The sequence below is a fragment of the Sciurus vulgaris genome (genome assembly GCF_902686455.1).
Source record: "Sciurus vulgaris genome assembly, chromosome: 4".
NCBI lineage: Eukaryota > Metazoa > Chordata > Mammalia > Rodentia > Sciuridae > Sciurus > Sciurus vulgaris.
In genome coordinates this window covers 22,723,552-22,743,624 of record NC_136464.1, presented here as the reverse complement: position 1 = coordinate 22,743,624, position 20,073 = coordinate 22,723,552, and the positions used below count along the sequence as shown (strand labels likewise).

The following is a 20,073-nucleotide window of genomic DNA, read 5'->3' as shown; positions in this document are numbered from 1 at the left end:
GGTGGACATCATCCAGTTATTTCAGCTTCCAAAGGGGGATTTGCTCTCTCTTTCTGAGCCAAGGCATCCATCTCCTCTGCCCTCAGACAACCACATTCCTAGTTCTTAGGTCTCTCAACTTGGGCCTGAACTTACATTATTGGCACTTCTCCCATCCACCCCCATCACCACCCAATTCCCATGCCTGTGGACTTGGGCTGAATCTCACCACTGGTTTTCTTCATTTCCTCCCAGATAGCAAATGGCAGATCTTGGGCCCTCTCAGTCTCCATAATTTCATAAGCCAATTTTCATAATTGTTCTCTAATTGGTTCTATTTCTTGGAAGAACCCTGGCTAATGAAACCACCTAGATATTGAATATCACCAATAGATTTTTTTTCCCCAAGGAAAACAACTAAAGCATCAAAATGTCCTAATTTTGAGAAGTCTGAGGATATCATACCACACAAATTTATCCTCGATTAAAAACCACTTAAGGCAGCTGGAGGCGGGGCTTGGTGATCCCATGTGTGATTCAGCCCCATGGGGGAAAGAGGAGGTGGGTTTGAGCATGGCAGAAGGGGATACCTTGGTGTCAGTGGATTAAGACATTTCGGGGAAGGTGCAAGGGGTGTTTTTCTGCAAGTACACTCAAGCTGAGGGTCAAAAGCTAGGATTGGTAGGCTGGGTCCAGAACACTGATGTGGCACACTACAAGGACAACTGCAAGGTCCCATCTCCATGGTACCTCAGATGCAAGAATGAGGCTTGAGATAAGAGGAAGTCCCAAAGTGCACAGTGACAGAGCAAATTTCAACCAGGAGAAAGTCATCTTGAAGTTGGATTACTCTGATTTACAAATTGAGAAATAATGGCCTGAATTTAAATTTTCCAAGAAAAACTCAGTTTGGGTTTTTATTATTAATATAGAACTATTCTGTGTTCAATATTGGAATTATTTATTTTTGTATGAGCTACTTGTTATTACATATTACATGTGTGATGGAACATAACTTTACACAATTCTAATCATAAAACCATCAGAAAAAAAAAAAAAAAAAAAAACCAGCCAGCCTCCCATGGAACTGATGAGCAGTGAAACTCTAACTTGGGTCAGTAAAGATAATCTGCTCAACAAAACTCTTAGAGACCCTTATAATGCTCACATCAAAAAGCCTCCAATGAGTGTTCAAGGCATCCAAGATGAAACAGCAGGAGCAGGGCTATGGAACTCATAAGGGCTCTCTTCAGGCTAGAGATCCAAGTTCTGTCCTCAGGGTCTTAAAGAGTCTCACTTATGGAAGTACAGAAAAGACAATGTCAGGAGGTACAAAACAAATAAATATGACTATGTGTTTAAAGGGGGAGAAAGAAAGAAAAGAAAATGAAAGGAAAGGAAAGGTAAAAGAAAAGAAAGAAAAGAAAAAAAAAAAGAAAACAGCAAAGAAGGGAAGCCAGGAGAGACTGTTCTCAGGATAGTTCTGGGAGAGATGCTCCCCAAGGAGGCGGTTAGCTGGTGGTGATGTCAGCAGCATTTCCCTCTAGCTGATGCTCCCAGCTTCATTCTGTGGCTCAAACTTTGCAAGACTGAATCTTGGGCCCCCTTTGTATATTAGCAGATTACCCAGTTTGTCCCCCGAGGATGACTTATCCTTCATTCTCTCTTGCAGAAACAGAGAGGTTGGCAGAAAACTGGCTTCTACCCATCTGTACACCTCAAATATCACCCTTGAAAAAGAGAACCTATTGGATTTCATGGAATCGTCTTTGCATTCATGGGCCATCCACATATGATACCAATTGCTCGTTTTCCTTTTGAAGAAAAGTATGAACTTCTCAGATTTTTGAATCCCTATCATCATATAGAACATAGATGGATGAGGCTTCTTTTCAGTTCTAAAGGGTCTGTGGTGACAAAGATATCTTCTCTTCCAGACTTTCAACATGTGAAGCCAGGACTACCCATCTCCCTAACCTTAGCTTGACCTCAGTTCATCCTTACATGAGCATTTTAGCCCTTGTCATCCACAGCTCTGAACATATCATCACCCTGACCAAAATTCCCAAAGTCTGCTAATTAGGAAAAAAATAATTATTTATGCCTGCACAATCAGTCAAAAAGTGAAAACTAATCAAGATTAGGTTCTAGAAGAGTGTGTGTGTGTGTGTGTGTGTGTGTGTGTGTGCGCGCGCACACACACACACAGGCATTTTAATTAGCTTTACCAAACTTCAGTTTTAGCCAAATACCCAATCCTGTAAACATGGTTTTTGAAACTTTATATGATTATTTCTGACATTCCTCATATAACAGGAATCTGATATATTCATTAAGGTCCAGGTGAAGTCATTTCATAGGACTTCAAATTTAACATCTCACTAAATCTCCATCTCCTCAACTCTGGGTACTAATTTCATAAATTTCATCCAGTCACTCTGATTGTGCATCCATTATGCAAAAGCGAGGTTACTGACTTTTTGACCTCTCTCAGACATGTGAAATTATATGTATTAATTAAGTTCTTTGATATGGTTATTGCATACTGACATTACAACCACACAGAGTACCTAAAACATGTGGAGTCTAGTATTTGTGGTTTTATCAAACACATTGAAGGAGCATCTGTGATTATAATTACCCATGCAAACATATATTAAGGCAAAGGAAATCAACACTAAAACTATTCACCACTAATGGCTGAGTTGGGATCACAGGCCACGTGCCCTCCCTCCTGCAGGGTAATACACTCTGCCACAGGGAGTCAGGAAGCAGTGCTTGAAGTAACAGGACGTGAAGGGTTACATTTCTCCTCCAGCATAATTGCAAAGATGCATAGTTTTTATTTAGCCAGGTAAATCTGGCCTTCGCTGTGCCTCTGGCATCAGGGGAAAAAATTAACCAACTGTCGAATAAAATTCAATAACCCAGTGGATTAAATGACTAATACTCTGTGTCCTGGGCTGCTCAGCCCTCACCTGTTAACTGAACCATCCTGGACCAGATGCACTGTGGCTTGACTCCAGGAACAAAATTGTACATTCTGCTCAAAGGGTACCCAGGCTGCTCAAGAGGGAAAAAAACTCCAAAAACTACTAATTGTAAATCTTTTCTATTTTTAGGCATAATGTGCATTTTATTTGGCAGTAAGGACACCATGAATAAAACTCAAAGCCTAAGATGTTAATTTGCTTCCTCCAAAATGCTCACGTCAATAGAGACCTTGGGAAATTGCTTACACCATTCCTCTGCCTTCAGAGAAAACCCCAAACACTGATGCATGCTCAGACAGATGAAACTCTGGAATCTCCTCCCAACTCAGGCAGGCAAGTATTTCTTTCAATATAAATAATTTCTAAGACATGACTGCTCTAAAGTGACTCCTCAGAATGACTTCACTGATTAATAATACTTATCCTGTTTTCCCTTCAGTTTCATGGCTACAGACTCTCCTATGTATGTTGGTTTTTTTTGTTGTGTTAATTTAATTTAATTATATCTGCCATTGCCAGCCTTATATTCCAGCTGAGAATATAAGCTCCTTAAAACAGGTATTATTTCCTTTTTGTAGTGCATAGGTAGTAGAGAGTACCTAAGATACCATATGACATTTATGGGGCACACACATGTAATAAATAGCATAATCACATCTCATGCTTTCTAAGAAGAGGACTCCACTAATCTTCCCATTTAGTGAAGACAAGTCCTGAGGTAACTGGATTCTGAATAATGCTACCTGTGCACATTATTGTTCTCTAGTCATTTCTCTCACTATTTTAGCAAACCCTTAGCGTTCTTAATCTTTTTGGAATTTATGCTTCCCTTTAAGATTCTGAGCAAAGCTATGAATCCTTTACCAAGAAAATTGATCACTACCCATATACATAAAATAGTCTTAGATTCCGTGGAGGTCAGTGGCTCCTGACAGCCTTAGAGATCTGCTGAAGTTTGGATGTAAAATGTTGCCTAAAGGTCTGCGTGCATCCTGAAGGGCTACTGGGAAGTGTTGTGGATATTTAGGAGGTGGGGTCTACTAGGAGGTCCTTAGGTCAATGTAAGGATGCTCTGTGGGGGCCCTGGCCACATCTCACGCTTTCTCCCCTTCGTCTCCTTGCTGATGAGGTAAGTGATTTTGTTCTGCCATACCCGCTTCCATAAAGTTGCCTTGCTGGAGGTCCAAAGCATGGGGACACTCAACTAGGACCTCCAAAGTCGAATTTCCAAAACTGTAAGTCAAAATAAATCTTGTTTCTAAGTTGATTATCACAGTTATCTGTTGCAGTGCCAGAATATTCACTCACACAGCATCTAAATTAAGAACTGCTTCTCCACAGTGTCTTGCCGAGAATCTAACCTGCATTCTGCATGCTGTTCAAGATGTTCATCTGGGTTAAGCGAGAAACGTGAGGTCCTCTTTGCTTCCCCATATCCCACTGGCACAGAGTGCAGGCTAGCGCACAGAACCGAAGCAGCACTGAGATGAAATGCAGAGGTGATTATCTAGCTCTCTTTTCCCTGGAGATTGGGCACCAGTGTCTCAACCAGGTCATCGTGCTCACCTTTTGGTCTTGACTGTACGCCAGAATCCAGTCTTCTTGCTTCGGGTGGAAAAGCAAGCTCTGGATGTAAAAGTTCAGTCGGTACTTTTGATAAGTTGCCCCTTCATCCGAGCTGATCAATAAACTGCTCTCAATCTCCGGGTCTGTGAGTAACATGATCTGCAGGAAGAATGGTTCGGGAAGAAAACAACCGAGAGGTTACAAACTTACAAAACTCAAAAATGAGCCAAAATTTTGACAAGGGAGGGGAAAGGGGCAGGCAGAGAATTCTTGGCCAAAGACCTTCACTCTGCTGTTTCCTCTGCTCTCCGGGCCCAACACCACACAATGATGGGAAGTGAAAGGGGCAGGGGAATTTGTAAGGATGGAAAGGGAAGGGAGGACTGAGTTTCTTCCACAGGACTCTCACTTTTTACATTTATTTTTTTCTTTTCCTCTAAGTTCTTTCTTCGCCTGTGACATTTCCTTCGACTTCCTTAACGACAGCGCTCCTTTGTCCAGTAACTTATCGGCTCCATTTGGGACAGTACCTGAGCAAGACTGGTAACTGCTTTGTGGGAATGGAGGACACAGAAAGAGGGAGGACTCCACTCTGCCTCCTCTTTTCCTTCCCTCTCTCATACCCCTTCATTTTGCATCAATAGAGTCCCTTGTCATTCTACCCTCAACCGGATTTTCTGAGCCTTGAGTCAAAGCCTGGACTTTTGAAAGCTTTCTCTAAGAACACTACCTGGGTTATGTTATCCAACATATTTATCGCCTTCTAACCTCCTATGCAAGTTACTTGTGATTTCATTGTTTATCTATATACCTTCTGCTAGAACACAAGATCCATGAGAATAGGGATATTTGTCTGTTTTGATCTATGGGCAAATGTAGGAGTGGAATTTCCATGGAAAGCCCACTTGTATTTGGTTGCCCTTCAAAATTTTCAGCCCAGGGGCTATAAATACACAAAAATTCACAGCTTCAGATGCTTTGCACTCACTGGGATGCCTAATCTGGGCTGGAGCATTGCGAATAGTCCACAGTGGGAGCGAGATGGACGAGGTGGCCTGGAAACTGCTTTCTATCCTCTCCTTTTATGCCTCCAGGAATGTATGATAAAGTGCCTCACTCACCACCCTCTGTGGGTCTCCTTTCACTCGGTAGAAGTGCACACCTAATATCTCCAGACATGGGGCCTAATGCTACCCATTGACTTCTTCCCCATCAGCTTATTAATTGGCACTCTCTGAGTTTGGTTCAGAGAAGCAAGAAAGATGTGCTTAATGTGTAGCTGTATGAAGAGAAATCACTGCAGCCCAGGATTTAAAAAGATTACCAGCCAAGGATGCAGCAGTTTCAGGAAGAGGGAGAGAGGAGAGAGAGTGAGAACAGAGCCATGACATAAGGCAGCAGACTGCCCAGCAGACACATAGAGGTTTCTCAAGGATTCAGAGGCAATCATATAAAAACCTAAGAAGAGTTGGTGTGATCTTTGAAAGGGGTTGTGTTTCTCACTACAAATAGCGTGGAGTTTGTGTTCCAGACACATTGTGCCTGAACTCTGTGCTATCCAGGATTAGCTTAGAGTTTCTTGCTATTCTTCCAACCTCTTCTTGAAGAAGACAAAAGGGGTGAGGAGAATGTGGTGACTGTCATCCGTACTCCAGATGAGATAGGAAGCACACAAAACTGGAGACTAATCCCCTCTCATAACTTTTCAGCGAAGCCGCTGCCTGCCAATCATAAATTCTCACACAGTTATAGGTTTATGTGTCTCACATTCACCAAGTAGACAGCTTCCCTCACTCGATGGTTGACAAGAGTCATCAGGTAATCTTCTAAGTACAAACTCACATGGCTTCATTAAACACCAGTGCATGCATTAAGCAAAGCTGTTTAGATGGCTCCTAAATTCACAGAAACATTTCCAGGTGATTTCATATTTATTGGCACATAAAAGCTGTCATTCTTCAAATAACAAATAAGTCATCAAATGATCATATTGCTTTGTGTGTCTAACCACAATTAACACTAATTTATAACAACCTTTCGCACTACTGCCAAAAAGTAATTTCCATGATAATATGAGGAGGCTCAATTTAACAGAGCATCTATTGTCTCAGGCAAGGTGATGATTTTCCCCCTCCATTTTCCTAGTTATCTGTTGACCGGAATATGTTTTCTTCTCTTTTTATTTCACCACCTGCTTCACCTGACAATTTCATAAAAATAAAATAAAATAATTAAAACTAGGCCTACAGTATATACCCAATCAAGCTGATTTTTATTTATCCTTTATTTTAAATATTTTATGTTCATCTAGACTCTAAAGCCATCAGACTGTGTAAAATATTTTGTGTCTAGATAATTGTGGGAAGATAGTGGTGGAATAATGCAAATATTTTCCAATATATGGATACTTAATATAGCATAATTAAAATTAGTGGTTTTTTTTATTTTTATTTATTTTTTCTGAATGCTGAAAACAGACAGACCAAAATCCCACCCTGTCTATACAGCACTCACACAAAACCTTCCATTTAAGACTCAGACATTTGAGAAATGATGGAAGAGGATAGGAAATTTCTGTGAGCTTTACAGATATATCAGTACAATTCAAACTTTCTAGTAGTCCTTCTTCCAAGTTTCTGCTCAAATCTACTCAAAACAACCTGGTCAATATGGGCCCATTTTTATGTGGTCATTTTTTATTACACAAACAACTTGATTGAGACCTCAGTAGAATCCAAAACAAAAGAAAAATAAATGGTATATGAGCCTATCCAGTTAAACTGCATATGTTTCCTTCCTCTTCTTTAATCACATCTATATATCATATCACAGAGATCTTTATTCTTATTTTTTTCATTGAATATCATGACCTATATTCATTTGCAACTGAATCATAAGTGCACACAAGTGTGCACACATGGGCATGCCTCCTGTCTACAAGGTATTCGAATTTCTTCATCTCAACCTTTAACAAACTAGGCTATTATTGGTACAGTGGTTGAAATGTAGTAAATACTTAATTTCCCAATGATCCCTATTTTTGCTGGTTCAGGATGGCTCTCATTATGGTTTGGATACAGAAAATCTTCTCAAAAGCCCCTGTTGATGCAGAAATATTCAGGGGTGAGATGATTAGATTGTGAGAGCTATAACCTAACCAGTCCATCCTAATGGACTGAACTGGGCAGTGACTGTAGGCAGGTGGGGCATGACTGGAGGAGGTGGGTAACTGAGGGCATGCCTGGAAGGTTGCATCTTTCCTGGGGCCCCTTCCCCTCATCTCTCTGTCTCTACTTCCTGGTCTGCCACAAGCTAAGCAGCTTTTCTCTGCTGGGCCCTTCCCTGATGATGTGCTGTGTCACCTTGAGCCCAGACCTATGGAGTCAATCATCGATGGACAGAGACCTCTGATGGACAGGAGCCCTAAATAAACTTTCTCTTCTCTAAGTTTTTCTTGTGTATTTTAGTCAGAGCAATGAAAAGCTAACTATAACAGTTTTCTACCCTCCCTTGGCTCTTCATTGACTTTGAATAAATGATGTTTGATTGCATTTTAATCCTCTGTATTCTGGAGTATGATGTAACAGAATTTTAGAAGAACATTGGAAAAGGCATGAATCTAAGTTTTACAATTCCCTAAGGGAGCTCCCTAAAAGGAGGGGTCTCTGTTTGCCTGGAACAAATCTTGTTCCATAGTAGGTCCATATATTGTTGTAAATGAATAAAAGGATGAACAGGTGAATGAGTTAATCCTTTCATGCCTGTCTTCTCCTGAAGGAACCTGTAACGCCAGGACCCAGTAACACTGGGAGTCCAAGTCCTCCTGAACAAGTCTCCACTGTTCGATGTGGAAACAAGGTAGGTGAAGACAAGAGAAAGAGACTGCTTTTAACAGCAGTAATTATTCTCTGTCCAAATGAGCCCACGAGTGGTAAGAACCAGTTCACCTATGCCTTGCAGGGTGTGCAGACACTGCGCAGACTGCATCTGCAGATGGATTGTTTTCCAATAAAGGCGACACAGCTCCCGCCACCCAACTCTAAGCAATCATCCATCATCCACTTCAGAAGGAGGAAGAAGCTTTATTTGCTTTTCCTCGAGGTGACAAATGAACATGAAATGCAATTTATAGATTTCAAATACGTCACTCCTCTCTTTCTTGGTAGTATTCCTTTTGACAGCTCAGTGTCGTCAAGAATTAAATGCGTCCTCACTCTCTCCAATTTGCTCTAGTTTCAACAGATGGCCACATGATGTAATTCTACAAATGGTTGGCAAGCAACTCTCTGATCCTTCCAGTGTGTCTACTGTGGACCTTTTTCCCAGAGGAATCATTTAGCTTTCCAGATTCCTTTTCTAGGAGAATGTTCCAGAATTCCACCATTTACCTCTTTAGGTAAGGTGGAATTAACACAGAGCACTTCATCACCTCTCTGTCTATATGTTTCCCACCATTTCTTTGGTCCTAATGCATTTTATGCATTGTTATGCATTGTTATTATTTTATGCATTGTTCATTGGCTCATTTCTCTACTCTTTGTCACTCATGGGCTGGAATCAAAGCAAAAGTAATGTCCTGCTGCTGCAGATTTCTCCCTCCTCTCTCTCTCTCTCTCCTTTGCTTAAGGCTTAACTCAGCTCCATTTGTCCACATCACAGGTGCATAGTAAATGCTTTTCATAATGGTAATGACAATGACAAAGAGAAACTGCAACAGCAGCAGTTATCTGCCTGCTTTATTCAAAAAGAAATAGTTCTATCTATAAACAGAATAAGAGGCTATTTGCAAGCCTTCGGCCTCAAAATTAAAAGCAAATTAGGCAAAATGTAATCAGAGCAAGGAAATAATTTGCTGACCAATGTGGGAAGAAAAGTGCCTATTCCCAATGTGGGCCAAGTGTTCATCCTTCCCAGACGAGTGGACAGTGAGAGCAGTAAGAGCTTATCAATTGCCAATTGTTTGAAGGGAAGCTATAAAGGATTCCAGAATGGGCCATGGGAAGGGAATCACTGAAGTACAAAAAAAAAAAAAAAAAAAATAGTGAAAGCAGGAGAGGAAGGTGATTAAAAGGAAAAAAGTGTCCATCAAGCACACATTGATTGAAATGAGTCTGTGGAAAGATGGACACAATGTAACCACTTGTCCTAAATCCCTTCTTACCAAACTCAGCGAAGCTCACCTAATGCACCATTTTAGTTCATTAACACAAAATAGTGTCATTCAATACTAAGAGACCAAACATTTGGGCAATAGACCATCGACTTGTGACCTGATAAGTAATTCAGCAAAATTGCTGAAAAACTTTGGCATTATAGTCTAAAGAGTTCATTCGTTGAGTTTATTTTTAAACGGTTCTTTCCTTTATAATGAGGGCCCAAAGAATTCAACATTTAGGGAAAAAAATTTTTCAAGGAGCATACAGTACAATTTGAGTCCCTCACATGAATAGGAGACCCTACCTATTCATTATTTGCAACAATAATGAGAATTCAATTACTCCACACTTCTTTGTCCAGTCCTATGGCATTGCTAAGAGACAAGTCAGTACACCAGAAATGAAATATATAGGGTACACTCCTTGGAAGATAATCCAAGAAAAAAATGTGTAGGGCATCTCATCTCTTGGAACTACTGAACACTGTCCTCTCCTTTGAGACATTTTAGAAAATCTCAAACTTAACAACAGTATGTTACTGTGAGAGTGCTTCTGTTGGTGCAGGCAGCACTGAGCCTGCATGGAGACACTTGCTCCTGCGTGGGCAGATTGATGTGCAGACCAAGTGTGGGTGCACCAGAGACTTGCATTCTGACTGCAGTAGGTGTCTTCACCAATGTGTGCACTTGATCACTATTGAGAAAGGAAGAGAATGTGCTCAGCGAACGCCATTCAAACCACAGGCAGAAGGAAAAACAAACTTTAAGTCTGTTCTAGGAACTAGCGTTGGGGCTTGAGTCCAAAGACCTGGACTTGAGCTGCTTCTCTGCCACATCATGTGTCACTTTGAATGCCTAATAGCTCACCTGATCTTTGTCTGAAACCCAGTTTCCTCCATGAAGGCTGTGATACCATGTACTGAGCATATACTCTGTACCAGATTCTACTAAACCTTGGAAACATAATTATCACATTCAATTGTTTTACAAAACTACTTCAGTTGGCTGTTATTATGTCCATTTGAGAGATAAGGAAATGAGGTTTAGAGAAATGAGGCTCAAGGCTATACAGCTAGTCAGGGATAAACCTGTCCATGTCATACACTATGTAGGTCTGTATGAAGGTCAAACAGGATTGTCTCTATGAAAGCAGGGTTTGGTTTTTGCAAAAGTGACTATTATTGCCTCACAAAGGATGGCACATTTGGTACTATATGTTCTTCTAAAATATGATAGTCCAGTTTTAGGAAAGAGAGGGGAATGAGAAACTTTGTATTGCAAATATCTCATAAAAATATTGCCAAGCTAGGAAACAGAGTGGGCAATAAAGAACTGTGTACAAGATAAGGGAGACTTTCAGTAACAAGATGCTACTAAGATATTCTTAGAGAAAAAGTTGTTTTTTGTTTTTTTTTTTTTGTTTTTTTTTTTTTTTTTGCTTTAGAGTCAAAATACCCAGACACAGTTTATGCCAAATTTTTCACACTGGCCTTTGCTTCCTCTTTCTTGTCCTTCACAAGACTTCACTACTCTCCTTAAGACTGATTTTGTTTTATCATAACATAGATAAGACAGTGATGATACAAATGTGTAAAAGCTCTGATCTAATGATAGCATAGGTGGTTATATCCACATTTCCCCACATGCTAGTTCTCAAAGAAGTTTATGTTAAAACCAATAAGAATCATTACAAGTAACTGTTCTCCTAATAAATGCAGCCTATGTCTAATTGGCCTCTGATAATATAGACTCATTTTGTTGGACAAATAGCTACCATTATACTAGAAAGATAGTAGAGAATATGGAATATTGATTAATTCTTAGCATTGAATCACTGGTTTAAAAACCCAAACATGGTATTTTAGAGGAAAAGAATGATATACAAATTCCGGGGATATTTTCATTATTTTAGTCACTATGGAAACCAATTAAATATCTTGAGAATATTTGATAAGCCTTAAAAATCCCAGTATTACCCACTGCCTCTCCTCAAATGCAATCAGAACACACTTCCATGGTCATTACCAGTCCCACAGTAACTTCTCTCCTAAATCCCCAAAGATCTATAAATGCCAAAAGGTTACATCATTTTAAAATGTTCACTGCTATCAGAGGAAGCCATGATGCTGTGAGAAATGGGCATTCATCTTCTCTGCTCACGAGAAACTTTACAAGAAATGATGTTCATTTAATGATAAGAAATCTCTTTATTCCACCCGAAAAGATAAAGGAAAGCAGGTGGGGAGGAAGGGAGGGCAAGAAATAGAAGCTACTGGTGCATTTCAACACAGTTTCAGGGGAGGGCAACTTCTCTTAAGTAATGCACTTGATTTTAGAGTTCTAGTTTGAGTAAGTGTCGAGCTAAAAGTCAGAAATGCAAGGAAAAGCCCACAGGAATACATGTTTTCTAAAAATTAGAGAATAGAATGTACCCACATTCTTCATCCTATGCTCTATTTGTATCATCTTCCTGACAAGTATGTTTTAGTTTTACTTACTGATATTAATGCTTTGCGGTAAACTGGCAAACATGTGAGACTATATTGGGGAAGATTAATGAAGCCTCAACCACATGAGACCTTGCTAATGTGCTTGGCTATTAAAGCTCTTATAAAAGGACTGTGGGAGACCACCAGGGGTTTTTTCAGAGAGAATTTGCAGATCGGTGAAGTGAGAATCCTTCTGTGCTCCACTACGATGCTCTCAGGAAGATGGGGCTAGCGTGGGTCCTACAAGAACAGCCCTTGTTAACAGACTTAGCTCATATAAATTTTCCTTCTTTCTCCAGTGATTTAATTGAAGACATTGATCATCTCAAGTTGTTTCTGAGAGTTAAAGAAGGATGAATGTGCATATGGACATGCCCCTGAGCGTAATGACATTATCTGTCACTTTTCCTCTTTCTTCCTTTCCTTTGTTCAGAGAGGTCATATTGGAGCACCATATTTTTTAGGATGATTTTGTTTCCATCATTCCATTCTTAGGCAGTTCAGTATCTGGGGCTAGTTCTATCTTTAAATACATATCTCAGAATGAGGAGAACCGACATTCTTTTCTTAAAGAGAAAAAAATCTCTATTACACTTATATATTGTTTAACAAAACGACCTTAGAAAAATGGCTCAAAGCAAGCATTTTGTTTTGTTCATGATTTTGCAGCTCGGATCTGGGAAGCACTCAACTGGTCCCATATCTATATTTCAACTATGGTGGCTAGCACTGGATGCCACACTTGCAAGCTGGCTTCCTTATCATATTTGACCTTGTCCTCGTTCTTCATCCCTGTGTGCACCTCAGACACCAGGACCCTTCCATGTGGCTTGAATGTCACATTTTATGGCAATTTCATGGGTGGCCAAACTTTTTAAATGGTGCCTGGTTTCCTTCTGCATGATTGTTCCAGGATGAAACAATTAAGGGGCTTCAGAAATCTCAGGAGACCAGTGTTGCCACATTCTTTCAGTCAAATAAGTCACTGGTTCTAGGCCAGTTTTAACATGAAGGAGTAAAGTAGATTCTTTCAAGGAGAAAGAGTGTGTGTACTCACACTCACACACACATATGCACAGAGGGAGGGCATATTGGAAGTATGTGACCACAACAATTTTCTGTACAACTTGTCACTTAATTTTTTTTAAAGACAAAAGAGTTATATGACAAAAGAGTTGTCATCATAGTCAGAATGAATAACAAGATGATCAGAATCACAACATACCTGGAACACAAATCTTGAGACTGTCAGAATTTCCTCTGGGTTCAACTATGAAAAGCATGGTTACCCTAAAATTCTGAAGGCTGTAAAATTCTAAACTGGTAAAAATTCAAGGTGAGTATATCTATTGAAGACAAGGTGAGTATATCTATTGAAGAATGTTACTTATAGTTTCGAAGACATCTGAAGACCCCCAATTAGGAAATTCTTCTCTGTGGGTTTTTCCAGGTACATGAATTACCCAGACTTAGAGGGCTAGATTTGTTAAATGTTCATTAAAGTGTGCCTAAGAGATTTCAATAAAAGGGTCTATATGTAGACATTATAATTTCATCTTTTAACTAAAGTTTCAATACCATAAAAATGCTTTTCTTTATAGCAAATTATTCTCATTTCTCTGTGTTCACAACAAAAGCACCAATAAAACAGACAGCATATCTTAGCAACTGGAAACAGAATCCTTAGTGCATTCTTCAGTGGCTCATCAAATAAAGTTACTGACTTTTAATTAGTGTTTCACCAAAAACAATGAGAAAAGGCTATTTGGTTGGAAGGTGAATAGTAAATGTACCCCAGAAACACATACTGAGTTCGAATTCTATCAGGTTCAAGTCCATGCAAAGGTACTTTATTTTATTTGCATTTTGCCATGCTGCTCAATCCTAGTGGTACTATGCCAAACCTATAAAACACTTATCTGCTCCAAGTTATCACCAACCAGGAATCCACACTTTAAGAAGATACCACAAAATCAGCTCTCTTGACTTTTGTGGTATTTCTCAGCACACTTATGAAAGTAGTTTATGTTCAAGAGTAACAAAAATGTTGTCTTCTTCAAACTATTGCAAAGAACATGATCTTTCAAATACCTGGGCTAATATGGTTCATGTACCTATTCACCGTTTTGCAAAGGATAGGATCCTTAATAATCAGAGTAATTCCTGACCAAGGTACAGTCATACAATTCAATTAGAAAAGTGCTGATCTATTCTGTGACAGTACAAATGCATTTGCAGACCAAGGTTAATATTTATGATGGGTTGAATAGGCCTATAAAGATACTATCATTTAAAAAGTTGGCCAATCTTGATTCAGACGTTACCTTGGACATAGGAAAGAAGGTTCACAGTTTGGCTCTCCTTGAACACTTCCTAGACAAGGTAAACATATGTCACATGTTGCTCTGGGAAGTTCTGGCTTATTCTTATTACGCTCTCCTAAATATCATTACTGGCACTCAGATATTTATGGTTTGGATGGTAAATTATTTGAATATCCTAATAATAGATTATTTCATCTGGCACTCTCAGAAAACTGCTCCCAAATGTGAACTTCCTAAATAGCAGAGCAACTAAAAAAATAGTAACTATGTTTCATTAATGAACAATTCCTCAAACTCATGCATGAATCCATGGTATTTCTTAACAGATTAGATTACTAGATATCTTTCACCTTTCTCTAAAACTCAAGATTACATAAAAGGACATCTCAATTAATTCCTTTCACTACAATATAGCACTGCCTTCTGGAGCTACTGAATTGATCCCCTGAATGTGAAATAGTTTTATTCAGCTTGAATAGTTTCCCTGTGCCATGCCCCACCCACCCCTCTTATCCTTTCCCTGTCACACAGGCTCCCATAAACGTAACAGAAACCTCTTTTCCACATATATGCTAAATTCTTATGCTGATATACTGTGTTTAAATTAAGACAAAATTTCAAGGCAATCTTAACACCAATTTATGTTTTTCTAAAAAAACTTAAATATCTTCATCATCAAAATGGATCCATATCTGCAAAAAACACATTGGGTGGCTATTTCCCTGTTCTTAGACATGCCTGATTTTCACATGTATGGAGCACCCCACATGACTGATAGGTTCCTTCCATAGCCCCAACCAATTACACACTATTCTGATGGCCCCACTTCCATTGTATCAGCCTGGAGCTTAGTCTTGCTACTGGTGAGTTCCTCAAATCTGACCTCTCCACAATCCATAAACTACTGGTACTGGACCTAATTCCTTCAATTCTGAATTGAAGGAAAAAGATAGACAAGGGGTGTTCCTGCTGATAAAAGACAGTTGTTTAAGTTACCTGTCATGTGTCTAGCTTTTGGTAAATGTGGATGCCTGTTGTCAAAAGATACAACAATTTTGTTTCTTTTAATTTATTAATCTTATTAGCTTTAAAGTTTAGGAATTACATTCTAATATGAGCAAGAAGAAATATCTGTTCAATTACTGACATTTTTGAGGAATGTCTTCCAAAATGTTTATAGGTAAAAGAAAAGATAAATCACAAATGTCACTAAGACAAGACAATTTTCACTAATATTTTAATGTTGGTTTCTCTAACATTTGTTCCTACACAGACATACACGCATGTACTTTAACATTTGCATGTGAGGTAAGAAAGAGAAGACCAAGCGAGAGATAAACACAGCAAAAGTATCACATGACATTTTCTGCTTTCTTCCTCTGCTTTCCCTGTTTTAAAATAACATTGCAAACAATTTTCAGATCATTAAATATTCTTCTGTGTTATCATTTTTCATCAATGACATAGAATTTGATTACATGGATATACCACTATGTAATTAACTTTGTATTAGAAGTTTCTAGTTTTCACTAATATAATCTTATAAGTTAACATAGATTAATAGTTCTCTGCAGCAATTATTATTTCTTCAAGTACTTTCCTAGAGGTAAAATTTATGTATCAAATAGGAGTAATTCTGTAACTGCTTTCTATATAGGCTACCAAATGTCTTTTCAAATAAGAATGTACTAATTTACAGTTCTATAAGTGAAACTTTAAAGTACCGATCCTAGGTTTTATCCTTTTATAATGATATTTTCCAAGATGACTGGGAAAAACTATGCATTTGTGCCAATACACATTGATTTCATTTCTAATATTAATTTTTTTTTGGTTCCTTTTCCTCTCCCTTTCATCCTTTTAAAAAAAATGTGTGTATAGTCTCTTGAATATCCTTATTTGATAGATCACTGGATCATATTATTTCTCCATTTTAAAACATAGTTATTCTTCTTTTTCATTTGTAATATGGTTTAGGCACATTTTCTATTTTCATGTAGATTTCTGGAAGAAGGAGATAAAGTAGTGTCCTGCATGTATCACACACACACACACACACACACACACACACACACACACACACACGTAACCCCAGATGAGATTTTCAAGCTTGAAGACAATGAAGAGATTAGGAACACTTACCTCCAGATATTAGTAACTGTTCTGTGAATAAAAAAGCTGCACAAAAACATGATTTTTTCAGTTTTTACTGTCATCAATTCATAGTCAAACCTTTCTTGTCACTCATTTATCATACATTGTAAAATGCTACAGCGTAGCTCTTTGCAGGAGAAACTCAAATTTGTTAAACTGCTGTTTAAGAAGATTTTCTACTCACATGACATTTTTCATTTAAGCATTACACAGCACTTTGTAAATGTTAATTAGGGTATTCCAACTGGAAATTGAAGCAAACCTCTAGAGAATGAAATTAGGCATGGAGGGGAGCAATCAGTTCTTCAAGATAATTCCAGAGCATCATTGGCATTTCTGTAGTTCACACCCAAGAACCTCAAGCACACATCCCAGTCACTAGATCACATAACACAAGGGTTTCCCACCCAGTGAGCATGGGTTTAGAGTGGTTATCAACCAAACTTTTAAATCTATCTAAAACACCAGGGAAAAAGCAAAAAAAAAAAATCTCATCGACATATTTACATTCATTTTATAAAGGAGGCACTAAATGAAATCTTAAAATTTGCTTTATCTATAAGATATTTCAACAAAAATATAGAAATACCTTCAAAAGACAACAACAAAAACATATTTGAATACTTTCTCAGGCAAAAGAAAGAAAGAAAGAAAGAAAGAAAGAAAGAAAGAAAGAAAGAAAGAAAGAAAGAAAGAAAGAGGAGAAACTTTGAAACACAGACGGTTTTCTGAGAGACTTTTCATTCCTGTGGGATTGCCAGATGTTCATCATGCACCCACTCATTTCTTCTTTTTCCTTCTAATTAACTTCAGCAGTTCTTAGCATCAAGTCCCTGTGCTAAAGACTGGGGATTAAACTGTGAAGAAGAAGCTCAATAACTACAACAGGTACTGACAAAGAAAGAAGAACATTCATTGGAAGAAACACAGCGTGGAGCTATTGGAATGTACAAAGTTTCATGGCGACAGAGAAAAGCACTTTCATTTCATCCCTGTTGTTAGATTGAGGGATGGAATGACAGAGTATCTGACATAAAATGGAATTTGGAGGATGTGTGTATATCTTTGATAGGAGATTTCCACTGTTGTGAAAGAAGTATCTGAGAAAAACAACTTAAAGGAGGAAAGGTTATTTTATCTTACAGTTTCAGAGGATTCAGTCCATGGTCACCTGGCTCCCTTGCTTTTAGGCTTTTGGTGAGGCAGAAACATGGCAGAAGCATGTGGTGCAGGCAAGCTGCTCACCTCATGGTAGCCAGGAAGCAGAGAGCCAGAAAGGAGGCTGGGGACAAGATTTACCATTCTAGGGCATGTCCCCAGTGGCCCACTTCCTCCAACTATACCTTACCCCCTCAACTTTCCACCAGTTCCCAACAGAGCCACCAGCTGGGGACCAACCTTTTAATACATAAGTATCTGTGGGTATTTAAGACCTAAACCATAAGAGATGAGAAGGATTTCATGGCAGAGAATCTATAATGGGAAGGACAGAGAAGGGTAAGCCTACTTTGCATATCCGGGTAATAGCAAGTTCCTCATTACAGCAGAATAATCATGCAAAAAGGAGTGTGGCACAAATAGCACCTATTCAATCTCCAACAAATTCTCAAGCCCCAGACTGTGCAATTGCCACAAAGGATACTGTTAGACTGAAAAGAATGAGTGCAGAGAGAGAACATTTTCCTTGGCAAAAGCACAGTGAACCTTAGGTGCTAAAGTGCCATGGTCCACAGGGTGACTGACCAGCACCCAAGTTCTGTCTCATGTAAAGAATGTTGGCTTAAAGAACCCTGTTGACCAGACATTTTCCAATCATATCCAGATAGAGTAGGCATGACTCCCATATGGCCATAATCCACAAGAGCTCTAGAGCTGCTCCAGAAGAGTCCTATGCCTTCCTCTTTACAAATCCACATCATCCTCTGTTACCTCCCCACACTAAAAGTAGGAGTTGGTTGGCATTTGTCATTCATACAAGGAAGAGAATCATAAATTCCAAGATAAAGTAATGTAAGTAATATATTCTTGTTGATGCTCAGAATGAGATAGCAAACAGTAGATTAGGAGGGAAGAAAGCACATTAAACACTGCTGATCTCTCTCACCTCCTACAATTCACAGGCTCTCTCTCATTTTATTTTTTCCTTGGCATAAATAAGCTGTGCCCAAAGAATCCCTAGTGAATTCACTCATCTGCAATTTCATCTTTAAACCAAGAGGTATTTGAGTTGAGATGCCTGTAGGAACCAGGATCACAGACATCAAATCCCAGTTATGCCCAGGTATGTGACCTTGGGAAATCACTTATTTCATGATGTAAAAATGGAATGGGGCTAATGATGTCCCATTCATAGAGTAAGGGATCACTATGATTAAATGGTGCCAAACGAAGAAGCATAGCATTTTCCAAGTGAAATGCATTGTCATAACACCTTAAATGTTCAATATTATATAAATTTGAGGAATACCAGAATATTTTTATGAAGGTTCTTCCCCGACCCCAAGTCTCCAAAGAGTGCATCCTAAAGCAAAGAGAGGAAGATACATTTGTCAAAGGTGTTTAGAGGCATGACCTATCTCTGTCCATGAAGCTTCCAGGAAGCTAAGGTACTGAGGAACACACTTCGGGGGCTAAGAGTCAACAATATACATTTCTGATTCAGCAAATACTTAACACCTGTTAAGTTACTCTTAGCACTGAATCTAAAATTTCTGTGCTTTTTAGATCAAAATCAATAAAGTGGTATTTTCAAATTTATCTGTGGGAACTTGATACAAAATAATAGGAATGGGAGGGACTGTGGTTGTGGCTCAGTGATAGAGGGCTTGCCTAGCACGTGGGAGGCACTGGGTTCAATCCTCAGCACCACATGTAAGTAAAATAAAGATATTGTGCCCATCTACAACTAAAAATATATGTAAAAAAAATAAGAATGGGAATAGTGAGGAACAGACCAGTTGATGGTCCTGGCCCCAAGTGTGTTAAGGATGCTTTGCACTAATGATCTTACTTCTATGGCAAGATTACCAAATCCATATCATTCAGAGAGTCTAGGATTTTCCTGTTATCTTTGATCTTTATGGAGACCAAAGTGACTGTGTCATATATATATATATATACACATATACATATATACACACATGCTAAAGTTATACAACAAGACTAAATTAAGAAAATTTACTATGAATACATGATTAAGAAAAAAATTCCATGTTCCCAATAGGGATATTCTGTAAACATGGATCAACCAACCAAGAGGCAATGGTGTAAACAGTGGGCAATGATGGGGAGAAGGGTTCACTTCTGCCACTATCTAGTTCTAGGGCATTGGGAAAGCCACTTAATCTCTGTAAGCCCAAATGTTGTTGTCTTAAAATGTTGGGTTGAAAGAGAAAGACGGTTTCTAGTGTCCC

At 38.8% G+C, this 20,073-nt stretch overlaps 1 protein-coding gene and 1 pseudogene across 9 annotated transcripts in view; one reads left to right on the top strand and one right to left on the bottom strand.

Annotated features, from left to right (window-relative positions):
• SORCS1 (sortilin related VPS10 domain containing receptor 1) overlaps window positions 1-20,073 on the bottom strand; it is a 469,944-nt gene that overhangs the window by 170,492 nt on the left and 279,379 nt on the right. For all 8 annotated transcript variants that reach the window (XM_079136908.1, XM_079136906.1, XM_079136907.1 and 5 more), the window contains exon 4: window positions 4,539-4,697. In XM_079136908.1, coding sequence (XP_078993034.1) covers window positions 4,539-4,697 — 159 coding nt within the window. The remainder of the gene's footprint in view (window positions 1-4,538; window positions 4,698-20,073) is intronic.
• LOC306659319 (acylphosphatase-1-like) lies at window positions 553-1,011 on the top strand (annotated as a pseudogene). Its single transcript has one exon. The product of its transcript is annotated as an acylphosphatase-1-like (transcript).